Genomic DNA, 17,272 nt, shown 5'->3' with positions numbered 1-17,272 from the left:
GTGGGCTTCCCAGGCCCACTTTCTTTCGAAAGAAACTGTTTGTGCTTGCCAGGCTGAAGCTTCTCACCCCATCTCTAAGGGATCGAGCCCGCAAACCCCGCAGAGTAAACTCATTTCAGTCGCTTGTATCTTATTCTTTCGTCGTCTGCTCGTGACCATAGGTGAGAGTAGGAACCTAGATCGACCTGTATTTTCGCCTTTTGGCTCAGCTCCTTCCTGACCACAACAGACTGATACAAAGTGCACACAGCACCGATCCGCCTGTTTATCTCCCCTTCCATTCTTCCCTCACTCCTGAAAACACCTCAATATACTTTTGGGGCAGGATCTTATCCTAGACCTGGAAAGGCCACTCTTTTTATGACTGAGGACAATGCATCTCAGATTTGGAGGTACTGATTTTCATCTCAACCGCTTCACACTCTGCTGCGAACCACTTCAGTGCGTGTTGGAGAACATGGCTTGATGACGCCAACAGTCCCACATCATCAGCAAAAAGCAGAGATATACTGAAGTCACAAAACTGGACCCCCTCTACACCTCGGCTGCACCTACAAATTCTATAGACAGAAGGTTATGAATAGAATCCGTGACAAAGCGCATCCCTGTCGGGGTCCAAAACTCATTCGAAGCAGATCCGTCTTACTGCCGGCAGTGTGGACCAAACTCTTGACACTGGTCGTACAGGGACCCAACAGTCTGTTTCAGGGAGTTCGGCACCCCATATTGCCGACCCGAAGCACCCCCCACAGAACTCCCCAAGGGACACTGTCAAAGGCCTCCCCCAAGTCCACAAAAAACATGTACACTGATTGGGTTAGGGTTAAATAAATAAATATTCCCATACCTGCTCTCCATCTTTCACCATGGGCAACTCCAGAGTGCAAGAGAGTCCAACCCCTCTCAGGAGGACTGGTATCATTTCACCTCATTTCTGGTTTAGATGACAATATCTGGTTGTTCAGAAGTTTGCAAAAGAAAGGGGTCGAGAACATTTAAAGGGCAATCAAGTGTTTAATGAAGCCACAGCAACGGTATTTTAAACCTGGCGAACTTGACTTCATGTTCACTGTTTTCTATTTTTTTCCTTGTCCCCCCCCACACCTTTTATTAGGTGTGAAATCTCTAGGCTCGTCACCGACTCTTGAGGGCTCGCTCCAAAATCTTGAGCTAAAGTTCTGCAGCCGCGTAACAGTGAAATGCGCCTCTGGAACCGTGGGAGCTGTAAAAGTGTGTGCCAGGACCCCAGGTGTGTGCAGCTGTGCCCTGTTAAAACTTTACTGCCTGTGTAGGAGGGAGAGAGTGAGGCCGACTGGACTGCAGTGGATTGTCTTTTACTTTTCAAACCTATACTTTTATGTCCTTCACTCTGTCTCCTCGCTTTCCTTCTTGATGTTGATTCACTTCCAGCTGTGTGATTAAGTTGCTGTTTTCTACTGTGGTGTTGTCACTGGGCTTTGGTCATGTCTTTGACGGAAGGATGTTATTGGAGACAGAGTCCAACAGGTCAACCTGAACATATGATGTCAGTATCTTAAGATTTACTGCAGCTGTGGATATATAAATACAAAGAAATAATACAAGCGCACACATTTTGTTCTAATCTATTATTCAATATGCATCGTGCTATATACAGTAGATAGTATAATGATGTTAGTTTAATGTATCAAAATCACCATTTGAAAGGTGTCTTTTACATTATCACGCTCAACTTTACAATACTTTGAAAATCTGCACTTCATGCACATAGCATTTTTTCAATTAAAACTTTATGTGACTTGCAATGCACAGCATTTTTATAGATGGCTTTGCCTTGCAAATTTGCATCCTTCTTGTATTATTGTATTTCTGCTTTCAGTCGAAGATGTAGTATGTTTGATATTTTGCAATTTTATAATGTGTTTTTAATCATGATTAGTGGAGAAACTTTGCTTATGCCCTGCAGGCTCAGGAGAAGTCGTAAAGGAGAAGCTTGTTCCTCTGATCCAGGGCCCCTCCGACACTAAGGAGCTTCATATGAGGCGATGGCTAAATGAGAGCCGCAAACCTGAATCCCTTTTGGCTCCCGACCTGCTGGCATTTTCTGTGCAGGTGCCACAGCAAGGAGAAGATTTCAGGAACTCAGGTAAAACATTTCAGCTTTTATAACGTGACATGGAAACCCTAATTTTCAGAATCCAGTGAAGCTTCTATTTAATGGAGCAGGACCAAGCAGACTTCAGATTTAATGGACAGAAAATGGTGTCCAATTGTGGGGGGGTAGAAACTTTCCAAATATGTCTGTTTATTTTACGCATTTGCTAGTTCGTGCATTTAATATTACCGTTACGCCACGGAGACAACTTGGGTTACTTGTGTATACACATCTCTCAAATATGCTATTTTTGTTTCAGTATCGTTTTTTTGTCAAGCCCTTATCTATGGCATCCGGTTGTAACAAGTGGAAAAAAAAATACCACCAGTAGTCGTGATTAGTCGACTAATCAGATCTAAATTATTGCTAGTACATTCAACTTTGATTAAACTTTGCAGAAAGGGCCAGAGGTTCCGCTTACACACACACGCTTGTTCCAGTCACAATTCTAACAGCAGCTGCCCAGCTTTCTGATGAATGTGGCTTTTCCTGCATCATTTGTTTGTTTGGGAAAAAAACATTCAGGAAATTGACATAAGAAAAAAGCAGATAGAATGCTGTTTCGTGTACGGGCCGGAATCAGATTTTTGAAGGAGACTCTTTCAATGGAGGAGTTGTTGTCCTTCTTTCTCCCCTCCTCACTTAGGGTTAAAGCGCAGTAAGCAATTATGTTTATTTCTGCCCAATGAGGTGTATGCTCACTTATTTTGTTAGTGTACTGTGTTTCTTTTCAACCACACACTGATTAAAATTAGAAAGAAAAACAAAATGTAAGTGCAACAATTTGTGTACTGGAACGGATTAATTGCCTTTCCATTCATTTCATTGAGCAAATTTACCTTGATTCATGAACGTTTCGAGTTACAGATGGGGCCACGTAACGAGTTAAGTTCGTAACTTGAGGCACCACTGCACTTTAGACAGTACATCAGTAAGAATTTTGAAGAACTAGTATCTTGTGCAGAAAGTGAAAAGGGGAGTCAAACTCATTCTGATTTGGCTTAGAGGTACTGATTCCCACATGCTTTACATACAGTGCAATAAATCAAGCAGATGTAGAGTAGAAGGCACCCGACTCCTTTCTGATCATCAGTTCTCATGATTTATCTTTTTCTCAACTTTGGGTTCGTTCTTTAATATACCGTATTTAAATTTCACATTTTGAATATACTTGCACTCTTACCCTTTCTGTCATATGCATCTGTCTTAAAAGTTGGTGGTGAGTTCAAAGAATAACATCCCATGTGCCATAAAATGTATTCACATATTAACTGAAAAAAAGACACGACAGAACAGCTGGCATGCACACATACGCTACATACTGCATGTGCATACACTCGGACCCACAGTATATATCTGTCAGAAATATTTCTTTTATCTGTTAATACTGTCAAAGTTGAAAAGACACTATTGTTTGAAAAGTAACTATTTGACCAGACTGCTATATTTCTTCTGCGCATGTGTGTCATGTCAAACATCTGAAAGATGAGTTTGAAAACTAACTGTGAGTTCCTGTGTTCAAGTGCTCATGTCTGCTAATGTTTGTATGCAACAGAAATATTTTGGGTATCTGATTATAGGCCTGTGTTTTGAATGGTGGTCAGGCTTTCATCAAAGCCTTTAGTCCACATATTCAATGTCCCTGCCATCATCCAGAGGGTGACAGGGAGCCTGTTAGAGCAGTGTTAATGGAATGATGAATGCAACGTTTCAGTCTGGCTGAGATGAAAGGAGGAGTTGCACCAGTTTAAATGACCTACCCTCTTTGCTCCCATAGGGCTGAATCACGGGCCAGCATTTTGTGATCATGACATTACAGAATTTTTGCTCGTTTGGCCTTGTTTTCGAGCCCATTTGATTCGTCCCATGTGGCTCTATGGAATCCATCCATTTGTGTGATCATATGTGGAGTGTAGGACTGGTAAAGTGGAGTTGCGTCAGAAAGGATTCAGGACTAGAGTCACAAAAGACACATTTCAATCCCAAACTAAAAGTGTTACTTTTCAAGACTTGGATGACATAAAGATGGCTGTGACAACGGGGATGAGCAGGACCACAGAAGATTCCTTCCAGGAGTGCAGGTGTGGCAGAGAAGGCTGGGAAAGTGTGTTACACTCCAGGAGGATTAAAAAAAGTTTAGTTTGTAGTTTGGATTTGCAGTTTATATTTTGTGACATTAGTTCCGGACATTTTCTGAAACACCTCATATTTATCATCTTTAATCATCTTCCACATTTTGCGTATGGACAATTAGTTATTACATTATTTATTTATTTTTTAATTTTTATTTATCTTGGAATAAAAAGCAACTTTCCTTTCACTTTATACAAAGGAGTGTTGGCTAAAGTGTTCTGCTTTGGATAGGTTCTCTGATATTCTAAAGTAACACGTACAATTAATGAAATCATCAAGGCTAACCTTGTATTTGGCATCAGTGGAGTACCAGGGTCAGCCAGATGTCAGTTTTTACTTTATCATTTGAATTATGATTTTTGAGCCTACTGATAACAAGAACGACTGATTACACTAACCTCCAGTGATATACTCGTGACTTATCGTTTTGGTCCGTGGACATTTGCAGTCCTCTTTGGCTTGATCTTGGCCTGTCACTGCTGATTGATGAGAGAGACTTTGGGGGCCTTGGACAGGCGTAATGTTAGGGACCACAGGGAGCAGAGGGCCAGAGGGCGTGTGAGGAGCTTGGCTTTATGCTCAACTTCAGTGTGAGCAGCGGCCTGCAGGTGTTTCCCGCCACCCTCCACCACAGTGACTTGGAACAGAGGAGGAGGGACTGTTAGGTCGGGTGTGCTTTATGATCATAGCAAAGACAAAACGAGAGGGTGAGTGAGGGATAGCATGTGTTCTCCCTAAGCACGCCAGCAGCTGCAAGACAGTGATTTATGCTTTTCTTAGAACTCATAGTGCTCTGAAAATGTTACATTTAATCAAGCGTACTGAGAGTAGAGCAAATGTTAAAGATGTTCCCTATAAAAGCCTCCAGTTTTGATCTCTTTACCAAACCATGGAGGCTATGGAAATAAGAGTACAAAGCGTTGCAATCTTTAATCTTAATTTTAGTATCTTGAAGCTTCCATGAAATGGATCCTTGGACAGTGTTCTGACACTGTTATAAGAACATACAGTATGTATGTCGTTTGCTAATAGATATTGGAACTGTTTGCTCTTCAGTCAGTCTTGCATTAGCAAGGTAGATGTAAAAAAAAAACAAAAAAAAAACATTCATCCTACAGTGTACGAATTCTATGTAATGGTATGAGCTTCTTAACCTTTTCATGCACAAATTATGATAACCTACTTTAGCAATTTTACGGGGATTCGTTTTCATGTACTAGAGAGCAACATTGAAGAGCTGTCCACTGTGGTGATCCCTGTTCCGGAAAGGGTTAAAGGTCTTGAGTAGCTTGTGTCTTTAATTTAACTGTATGTCATAACCCATATCCGCAGCAATAAAACAGGTGGCATCTTGCGCTACGTAAACTTGTGCACCAAAGACTAGAGAGCAAATGGAAAAGAAGCGCCACCTGCCTTTGATCTGAATATTTTACCTATAGACACACTCCAGCAAGTGTTGTGCCTGCATGCGTTGAAACACACATGCTGTCTTTTCTGAAACTGGAGCCTTTGAATGGGTTGCACCGTAGATGAGGTGTGAATTTTGGGATATCCCTTGGTAGTCTCCTCCATTACAATATTTCAAAGACCTGCTGTACTTTCATATATCCATCTATCATACTCCCTTTCACTCCTGTGCATGTGTTCATGCACTCCGTCGAGTGGTAAATCAACAAGCTGGCTTTGTTTCAGGCAGCAGCATGATGGTTTTAAGCTGCTGGCTTGAACTTTGGCTGGCTGATAAATCCACAGTAGACAGACTTAAACTAAAAATAAATTTCATGAATCAATATAAGAAAATTCTTGTGAGTTACTCAGTGAAAAATTAAACCAGACTGACTTTATTTATACACACGTCATTTAGCAGAAATCTCCCCATACATGCAGAAAAGTCAAAAGTGCTACCACTGTTGCTTTCCTGAAGATGTTGTCTCAACAGTTTCCTTTTTTTGATTGATGGGTTTATAAACGTTGTCAGAACACCCTAAATTCTATTTTCATTTTTGCGTCTTTCAAAAAAAAATAAGAAAAAAAAGAGAGGAGTTCAGAGCCACCCAGGGCTCTTCCTGAAACTGGCAATCTATCTATATTGACTGATTAGGGAAAATGACATCATATATTCGGAAAAAAATGCATCAGCAGTATTGAGCAGATGCTGTGAATACTATTTTTTTTTCATAAATTGTCAAAAAAAAAAAAAAAAAGGTTTGTCATATTGTCATTATTAGGCTTTTGTCTAGAGAATATTGATGAATAAGAATGAGGTTATTCCATTTTAAATGTAAACAAAAGTGAAGCCCTGTGAATACTTTCTGAAATCACTGTATACCTCACTTATCTTTTTAATCTGCATGACTGTTAGTCTCATCATATTCATCAGTACATATGTGGGAAGCAGACCTGGTAATGGGCAGATTAGACTTGAGGGAACCCACTCAGAGCTGGCTATTGAGGTCAATCACAGCCCATTACCAGAGCTGCTCATCTGTGAAGTGTACTTAGGCCAGTCTCACAGTGCTTAAAGTTTGACTGGCGCATGAGGCTAAGACGCAGTGGGCAGAGATTTGAGACAATGTCGGAAAGTATAATTATTGATAGTGATGAGTGTGCTGGGGTTGGGTTGGCGTGTGGCTGGGGCTGCGCCTGTTGCTCAAGTCTACCTTCCCCTCTCTCATGATATCACTGCCCCCATGTGTTTATTTGACACCGACCAAGTCACAAAAACTGTTTCATGGAACTAGGAGTTAAAGGGGAAGTCCACCCAAACATGAACATGTTCTATGCAGGCCCACTAGTTGAAACAAGGCATTCTGATAAACATTGCGTTTGTGGAATATAAAATTAATCCATCCGTTTTTAAGCATCTCAGGGGGCGGACATTTTGTCACTTGTGTCGACTGAAAATGACATCACAGTTGCTCAGGGCTCAGAGAACGACCAATCATGGCTCAGCTTCCGAAAACAAGTGAGCTGTTATTGGTTGTTACCTGAGCCCAGAGCAGTTGTGATGACATTTTCAGTCAACAGAAGTGAAAAGTGTATTTTGCTGTTTAACTCATATTCCACAAATGCAATATTACTCACTAATGCCTTAGTGGGCCTGCATAGAAAATATTCTGGAAAAAAATATGTTTGGGTTGACTTCCACTTTAAGATCAGAATGACGCTAAGAATTGTGAATAGGAAGCAAATAACAATTTTCCAGATTCTCTTAGTCATAGAAATAACATACCAAACAGAATGACATGTCAACAATACGGTTATATAAACAAATACAAAGCTCCTTAAAAACTCAATCAACCACATGTTGAAATGTGAGAAAATATAAATATATTGTAATATAATATCTTACAATACCTGGTCAGCGAATGGGAGAAGTTGATTAAGAACAATAACAAAAAAAGGACCAGGTATTGTGATGCTTTGACTTTGGATTTGCCGCTTGTACATAGAAAGAAGAAAATGGTGTCGACATAATAGTATGCACACATTTCTTACAGAAAACCTTAAGGCAATCTCACATTTACACTAAAGGTAGTCCAAAAGTTTCTGAGAGGGCAAACAGCAAAACTGAGTTAGCATACCATATTTTTTTCTAGTTGCTTTGCTGGCCTGTCTGAACAGGGAATGTTTTGACAATGTTGTTGTCTTGTTCATATGTTTTTTGAATCATTCTTATTTCAACCGGGTTTTCAGTGTTGGGTGAATCGAAACATAATTGTTCGCACCATAGTGTTGTAGTGAGTGGGCTAAACATGAGGATTTGGCCTTGAAGAGTAAAGAGAGGTCACTGTGGGTCAAGGGGTTCTCAAGTTGTCTTCTGAGAAGGGCAAGGTCAGAGGGAAAGAGAGCAGTAATGATCCTTATTCACCGTGTGAAAGTTAACCCATCAGTTTTGAAGATGTCTAAATGCATTAAAAGATCGAAATGGCTAGTATATTGTGTTTTTGTGTGTGAGAGAGTGTGCGAGAGAGAGAGTGAATGAGATTGAGAGACCACAAAACAGACTTATGATGTGCATTCACAATTAGATTTTTTTTTTAATTTGTAGTTTTAAAGTTTAGGTTACATTACAGCCCCTAGGTACTAGAAGCATGTAAACAATGTGAAACATTTTATTTTCTTATTATTAAGAGAAAAGATAAGCGATTCAAGTGGGCCCTTGAGTAGAGTGTGATCTTGGATGGCTGTACTTGAACCCCTGATGCAAAGTAATAAAGGAAGGTCTTGTGCTCTTCCCTACCACTATACCACCTACTACCGCAATTTCAGTTGCACATGTACTACTGCACTTGAACAGGTTATCTAAGGTATGCACATAACAGCCGGATACAAGAAAGCAATTAATCACTGCTAAGGTTCTTGAAACTCAGGCACGGAATGCCCCATGCAGTCGATCTGCATCAGATATAATTGTATATTCAATACAAATTGATGAAGATGAGACTTGGTGTAAGAACAAAGACAGACACAGGGAGGAAATCCTTGTATTGTTTGCTGGTCCGATCACATTGTTCTGAACTATTACCATAACCATTCTATAAATGTTTGATGTTTGTCACAAAACTTTCACACACGGTAGCCTATTACTAAGAGATTGGCATTATAATATTTCCTTGGCTGTTCATAATCTTAACCAAAGGCCATGCTCACAACCAAGACACATACACAGTTCCTTGCGTATCATACTAATTAGTAGTTTGAGATATGAGTAAATAGTCACAAGCTCAATCGTAGAACAAATTAAACATTTTAAGTAAGTAAATAATGATACCACTCTACAATGGTTGAAAATAACGGTGTTAAGTGATTTGCCACAAGACTACTAGACCTCAAGCGGTGTTATGTGTGGACGTAAATGAGTTGAAAACAATGCAATCATATCGACAGACAGTTGTGAAAGAATATCTTCTATGTGAAGTGTAAAGCATGATGCAACTTACAACAACGCTTCCATCACTTTTGTCCCAGATACGGCTGAATTAATCCTCTTAATATTTGACTGCTTGACAACTTTGTATTGATGCATTTTAATTTGTCATAGCTCAAGTTGCTGCACACTATCGTCTCTGTGTGTGTGTTTACACATCAGAGACACAGAAATCAAAGTCAACTCATTTCTTGTACATGGGCAGCACACAGAAAAATAAAAATACATAGGCGGCACTACGGAACTATAGATCTGCCACTGTAGAGCAAACATTTTTAAATACGTTCGAACGTACTTGCATGACGTTTAAACATACTTACAAATACGTTTTGTAGCATACTTGTAAACACGTTTAAACGTACTTTTAGGCTGCATTTTTTCCCATAATGCTACGAAGTACTGACTACGCAATGCACGAGTTAAGAAAAAAAACTAAATATTAAAATGAAGTTCAGTGCCGTGGCCTGGTTTTTGTTTTTGTATTTTTGATCTAAAAATGTAATAAATAATACAATTTAAAATAATTGATAAAATCAGGCATTATTTTTGTTTTTTGTGTGCTGGATTAAAAAAAATCTTCCACTTTCTAATTTTTGTATGTTTTATTGCTAATTGAAAATGGAAAGAATTAAAGATACACAGATTGATCTTGACTTTCTAATTCGGACATTTGCACAGTGGTAATCCCTGGTTCACTATGTACCAAGCAAGCCGTTTACATTTTATCCAGCTCGTGGCTGAGTGGCAGAGGTGGGGGAGGTCAATTTGGTTAACCTTATCTAATTGAATGTTGTCACCAGATCAAAGGTCACCACATTCCACACAGTCAGATCAAACATCACACAACACAGTCAAAACAATTGGCTTCCCCGGATTGCCTAATCATGGTCTTGGGGTTTTAATTTCACACTTTAGAGGAGGATAACATTCAAACTAACTGTTGCATGTTTATTACATTATCTTGGATCATTTTAATTTGATTGCTGCATCTCTATGGCACTAAGCCTGCATATGTACACTATTTCCCATTAATTCAAATACCATTTAAATGTCACATGCATGTTAATAGCTATTATTATTATTACCATAATTTCCGGACTATAAGCACACGTCACAGTGGACCAATGAAACCGTCCGAGTCTGCCTTCATACTGAATTTTCATCAGCCATTTGCAATTGCAGTGTAGACTCGTGAGGGCGGAGCGGCCTGCCTGAAGAGTGAAATGCAGATATATGTATGAATAGCGGTGCATGGCTGTTTAAGGTGTAATTGAGAGCGAAAAGAAGAATCTTGAGTTGAGTTGAATGACTATAGGGAATGAGTGCCATAAATACAGTTATTTTTGAAGTGCGACCCCCGTTTCTTTGGCGAGCGGCTCCCACCGTCGCTTGCAACGGACAGGACAGCAATTCGTGCCATGGAGCGACAGACCCTCATGGACTTACATATAATTGGTCCCCTGCGCGTCCCCAGCACATAAACTGGTTTGCCAAGGCTGCACCGCTGCGTGGTGAAGCTCGTCGGCGAATTTAACTCATGTGACGAGAGACAGAGCTTCTGGGACACTAATATATAACTAGCTGCGTTCGGCATGGTTTGGGGGGAAATGAGTATCAACTGGTGTTTAACGTAAATAAAAAAGTTTTTAAAAAATCCATCTGTGACCTGTTACTTTGCAATTATCCCATGTTATAATGTGGAGACCTTCAACTATTCATACGAAGCGGACAATGTATGTACACATTTGTTTTCATGGCTAAATTTAGCGTTGTGTTTTTAATGAAGTGCGTGTTTTAGTCCGCAAATAACGGTAATTTAACTTTGTGGGCTGTGGTGGGATTTCATTCATTACCCACCCGTTATTGGTTGATATGATCAATGATTGCTAACTTCTGCTGAACTTAACAAATGTCAAAGCAAGAGGTTGTTTTTGTTAGCTTGTGAAATAGTTTGCTTTTACAATTCTTTATGAGCTAGTATCTTAATTTGCGGCACGTCTTTCACCTCCCAGTGTTGCAGTGTCCCAGCTCGAAGTAAGATATCCTCCCACCTCCTGATATTAGGATTTGGTTACTGATTCATACACATTTATACAGCCAGTACTTAAGTCACATACAGGCTAACCAGAGTCCAGGCACACAAAAAATGCACCTTGCAAAGCACTGTTGAAGCATGTCGACTGGAGTTCTGTGCCAGTAGCCTAACCAATATGGGCTTGACCGCTCCAGTGGTCATCAGAAAACATAGTGCTGCCGTGGGAAAGGGAAGGGGATGAGAGCCCATTAGCTTCTTCACAGCTCAGCTGTTGTAGCTGTCCCATGTTCCGTGCCTCCCTTTGTCTCCTTGCCCATTCCTCCCACACTAATTCCTACCTCAGTCTCAGTCTTCCCCCTTACCCATGCTTTCGCAGGCTATACTGTAGCCCAAGTCAGTTTCCTAAATCTTAATGAACTACTACATTAGCCACTCCAACAGACATAGGTTTGTAGGTGTTTACAGTTACAAAGAACATTAGCTTTTGCATGGATAACATTTGTTTTTCCTATCTATTTGTGCTATTATGTACAATAACAGAGAACGGGATTCTTTCTTTGGTAGGCTTTTGTGGCCCCCATCCTTTTGAAATGGGTAAGGAAATAGAAAGGGTTCCATGTGGAATCAAAGTGAGATGGCCAAGCTAATGTGTTTATTTGTTTATCTTATATTCATGTGTTTGTAAAAACACCATGTTCTCTTCTCCCTCACCCCACTTAACCTTCTCTCACCCCTCTGCCACGTTAGGAAGAAATGTTAATTGCCAGCTGTCAATAAAACCAGATTTGGAAAGTGAATGAGATCTCCGTACAGCGTCAGCTTTAGTGCAATAGGTTCTGGTGCAGCAAGAGTTATGGTCTCTTAGGTGAGGAGAGCATCTTGCTGCCTTGGCCCTTTAGCCTCTTCTGGAACACTGAGCCCCAGTGTTTGTGGAGGCCAGACAAAACCTTTTGACTGGTCATCTTCACCTTTGCCAAACTTTTATGACCAGTTGTCATTCTCTGACTCTGAACACTCCTCATTTATGTGTCCTGTGCCTCTGTTTCTCATCGTCCCCCCTCTTTTTTCACCTCTCTGACTCACATGGTGTGGCTTACTTAGAGAAGGCCAAAGTTTAAGTTTACTTTGGGTGTACATGTCTTCAGTTTGGTACCTTGCGATTGGATGGAAGAGAGTTGTCATTAAAAACCAAACAAGTTATTTGCACATTTACAGAGAAATCGTGGCTACTCTTCCAAACACAGATTAGGATGAAAACATCTTGAATTTGTAAACATTCTTTTTGCCATTATCTGTGTGTAATCACACACTAGATGAATTACATGGAGTGACCTGACCATGTGCTCATTAAAGAAATTAATAAGAAAAACATTTTTGACCATGAAACATAATCTGGTGTTTTGAAAGCTGTGGCTAATATGTCTCTGTGCCCACAGTGTGTATCATCTTAATCAGCTTCCAGACTGCACAAATTGTCTGGACTTGGAGGTTTAACACCAGGCCTGGGGGCTACATCCTTGCTTCTGTGTGAGTGAGCTCCGCAGTTTAGGTGTAGACTGTGATCTGGGGCCTTGGATCTCCAGAGACCTATCAGTTCAATGGCTGACAGCACCATTAGGGCTGTGTTTCTCTAATACCGGGGGAGTCAATTCCCCCATATTCTCTATGCCTTATACAGATAGGATCTGTTCGCATTTGCTCAAAGTGGTTTAGTCATCTCGTTTTCCCCCATGTTTGTGAGACTGATGATTCGCGTATTTCCACAAATATTGGCAATGTCTTTAATTTACACAATGCCCCAATTTGCTTTGTGTATCATCCACGTAACTCTTCAAAAAAGTGTGTCATTACTTCAATCCATACAAAGTAGATGCTGTTGTTCAGACAAGACCAATACTCTAGTTAACTGGTGAGTCCATTTGATGGTAACCACTGTCTCTGATGGATTAAACTGTTGATACTTAGCACAAATTAATGAGTAAATGAGTTTCTTGGGTCATATAAAAGATGAGTTTGCAAAATTTCAGTCAAGTAAAATGTCATGTACCTGTGTGTAAATTACAAAGATCCTTAAGTCGAGACATAGTCCTTCACCGCAATTGGCATTGCATGAAACTCTTGACATGATAACTCTCTATTATTTGTGGTCTGCACAATCTGCCGTGGTCCGTCATTCAATCTCACTTAATATGTATTAGAATGTGCTGCACTATTATTTGTGATCCCAAAAAAATCTTATGATTAAATTCCATTCCCCTAATAGACACTTACTCCAATCTGCAGTTAAGTAAATTATTGGCCCCGACCATTTGCTGATATGCAGCAATTTTGTTTTATGTAGCCTTAAATAAATAAATAAACAGGATGTTGGCTTTCTTAGGACTGCGTTTTAGAACCACTTTTGCGCTGGTTCTGAAAATCGGTTCCATTGTAACCGCTTGGCCCCGAAGTCTAATGGAACAGCGACCACTCAGGGTTAAGCAAGGCCATCTTGGTGTGGAACCGGATGGATGGAAAATTAACATTTTTATGTGGTTAGGCCTTTTCACACGGCACATTGCAAAGCGCAGCGTGGCGTCGGCGAACCCATTCATTGCGTGTATGCAATACACTGGTAGAATGCCACGGTGTTGCTTTGCAGGCACGCTTTTGCTGCTTCAATGGCAACATGGCAATGGCGCTCGGTTTGAAAAATGTCCAGTTCGGATACAGCATGCGTGATGTAACGTATAATATTTGAGTGCATGTTATTCTCCAGAAATTACGTTAAATTCTTATGTTGTTGTCGTCACTTATTCAAATCATTGGACGTCAGTCAATCATTGGCCCTGTCCAATACCTGTTTTAAATGCGTTCTGATACTACCATGATTGTTTCTTTAGGTATGAACGAAAGCCATGTTATACCAAACAGTTTTTTTCTAATCATTTTTTTACACATGGATGACAGTAAGTTGAACCCCTTCCTGCAGAACAAGTATAAGATATTATCGTGTTGTACAGTAAGTTATGGCCTTTCCGTCCTTTATCCTTGCTATATCAACACAATCTAATTTTCATTTTCTTGCTGATTAATGTACCTTGTTTTGTGATTGCATCGCTGTCCTCTTGCTGCACTTTTCATATTTTCCCATAATAACTCTTTCCTGCTAATTATAAATCATTGAAATTCAAAAGGACAAGCCCTTTGTCTAGTAGTAAAAAAAATGTGGAATATAGTAGTAGTTTGCAGTGCACAAAGAGGTTTCGTTGTGTATGCTTTCTGGTAAAAGCGTGCCTATTGTCAATTGTCTACTTACTGTTGAGCTTGGTGGCTCTAGTGAAGTTGTCCAACATTACCGGCTCATGGAATCACTCTCAACCTTTAACCTCCATCTGCCTCTGACAGACAGACACCTAGCCTCTCTGAGACAGGTTCTAGATGGCTAAGCGGTAAAGAGATGTGTGACAATCCTGAGAGGGTGGAAGACCTCTTTAGTGAACTAATAAGCCTGGCTAATCTGTAAACCCTATGATGGCCAACACTCTCCCACCACCTCTGCCACCTCCGATGTGTTGGCAAAAGCATTTCAGCACCGCTGCTCCTGGATCCGTCTTAGTCTCTGGGCTAGTCAAACAGTCGCCGTGTCAGTCCAATCTGGCCAGTCCGCCAGTTTCATTTAAGAGGCCCTTTAATGCCTCTGATTAGGGTGTCAAAGGTCACACCGCCGTGGTTTTCTATAATATGTAGAAGGTGGGATGGTGTAGCGGAGGGAGTGTGCAGTGGTGTGATATGAAGCAGATGGGGGGAAGCTCAGCCAAAGGACCTAAATCACATAGTCACATGGCAGATTTATGATGTAGAACTTAATGGCGCTTTCACACTATCACCTTTCAGTTAGTGTTAATTGAATGCTAGTTCATGTACCCCTTTTAGCGTGGTTCAGTAGGATAGTTGTGAACGCAGCAAATAAACAGGAGCGGAATTAATGAACTAGCCCGAGACCACCTGTAAGAGCTGATCATCAAACGTACTGTACTCTAAATGCCATTTCTGTGATAAGAAAGCTAAAATGAAGCAACTTGTGATTGATTTAAGATCCAACATGCTTGGAGATTATCCTATATGTGACTACATGCACCATGTAAACGGATTACTGTAATCCGTTAATTAATTGGCTATGTGTTGGGTTTAGCATGTTTACAGTTAGCAGCAGGTCTTCCTTTCACTGCAAGAACAAATCATACTTTTAAAATGCACATGGCTACTTTCTGGTGTATTGTATCTGAAGAGACTGTCTCAAAAATTACACTGGTCAGTAGCAAATTTTAGTAGCAGATGGCTTTATGTGTCCCTAAATGTATTTTTGACAGTTATTTAAAAAAAGGTCTTTTTCCAGCACATCAGGTTTTTGAGGTTTTAAGTTTTTGTTTTTGTTTGACCTATTAAAGCTTGCGCAATACGGATTTTACCACGTTTTAATTTATATCTTTGACGTCTCAGAAAAAAAAAAAAACCTGTTGCTGAACTTTAACCTTAATTCATAAATACTACTAAATATGTAACTATTAGGCATGTAATGATACATCAATTTAATCAGTGTATCAATGTGTCTGCTCTGCGATATGTCAATGTCATAAAATCATCAATGTCAATCTTAAGTGAACGTAAAAACAGCTCATTTAGTCAAATTTAAGTCAAAACTCCCCATAAATTAAAGGTGTGATGATTGTTAGTGCTACCTTGTGACATGCTGTTCGCTCTGTAACCTGGCTTTAACCTCTGATCCGTCAATGTAGCCCCCTGCAGTGACAAGTTTACACTGCTGTTCACACCTTGCTTATCAAGCACCAGTCCTTCTCTGCTATCACAAAGCTTCACAGGGGCTTCCTCTTTTGCCACAGGGAAGCTAGACAGGCCACAGCACTTGGAGTTAAGGCCATGCCTGTGAAAGAGCGAGGCATGTTTGGCAAAGGCGACTAATCCGTACATGACATGACTGGCATTGTAAACTCAATGTTCAGTACAATGTTTCTTTGACAGTTTTAAGTGTGACCATGCTCTGTCCTTGCCTGCTAAAATACAGTGCAATCCAATCCTAAATTCTTGTCTAATTTCACTCATGACTCCCAACAGGTCTTCTCAGCTGGTGGCCACACAGTAGGTTGCAGGCAGACTGTGTGGACATGGTGCTGCCAGACATTCAAGAGATGTAGAAGAACATTTCAGGGTGTTGTTAGTGCTATCAAGGAGTTAACATGAGGTCACCAGTGACAGGGGAGGGAAAAAACAGCACAGAACAGCAGGGTGCTGGAGACGGTGGTCAGACACCGACTGGTTGCCATTATGGTAGTAAACCAGAACTTTTTTTTTTTTCCTTTTCTATACAGTTGATTCAGTTTGTTGCTTATAGCACACTTCATTTGTGTATGTGAGAAAGTATAGACAGTTGGACCCCAATAATTGTCCATTAAAACTAAAAGGAGTCATACTATGTGATGTTTTCACACTTTAAAGCAAATCTCACCTGCGCTGAAAAAATGCTGTGCATCATTTACTCAATATTATTTCGTCAAGTGGTTGCACAAAATAAAATCATCTTTATCCAGATACATTTTGAAAGTAGATGGATTCGGATGATTTTATTTTATGCAACCAATTGACAAAATGAAATTGTCATTCAACCATTTTTTTCAGTGCGTCCTTTTGTCAAAAAAGATCCCTTGCTCACACGTCCATATCCAAATCTACTGCATATTTTTATATTCAATCTACACTGCCATAGTTGTCAACTAGTGTCTTCTTGTCCACACACACATGCACACACACACACACACACACACACACACACACGCGCACACGCACACGCACACGCACACACAAACACACACACGCGCACGTGAAAACCTACGGAGTGAGCTAAAGAGAAGAAGGGCCCAGGTCACTTGAAGGTTTACTCTAAATCAGATTCTGCAAAGAGGAATGGTCGAATATCTCTCTTGCTCTATTCTCCCATTTTGTGAAACATAGGAGAAGATTTGGTGCGGTTTTGTTAGCTAAA

At 40.3% G+C, this 17,272-nt stretch overlaps 1 protein-coding gene across 4 annotated transcripts in view; it reads left to right on the top strand.

Annotated features, from left to right (window-relative positions):
• The window catches only part of vps13b (vacuolar protein sorting 13 homolog B), a 333,295-nt gene that overhangs the window by 89,055 nt on the left and 226,968 nt on the right, over positions 1–17,272 (top strand). For all 4 annotated transcript variants that reach the window (XM_086037277.1, XM_086037279.1, XM_086037278.1 and 1 more), the window contains 2 exons: positions 1,115–1,249; positions 1,946–2,125. In XM_086037277.1, the coding sequence (XP_085893403.1) occupies positions 1,115–1,249; positions 1,946–2,125 (315 nt within the window). The remainder of the gene's footprint in view (positions 1–1,114; positions 1,250–1,945; positions 2,126–17,272) is intronic.

The sequence above is a fragment of the Filicampus tigris genome, chromosome 8 (assembly GCF_054856515.1).
Source record: "Filicampus tigris isolate MCC_2025a chromosome 8, RoL_Ftig_1.0, whole genome shotgun sequence".
NCBI lineage: Eukaryota > Metazoa > Chordata > Actinopteri > Syngnathiformes > Syngnathidae > Filicampus > Filicampus tigris.
This window is presented reverse-complemented; position numbering and strand designations above follow the sequence as displayed.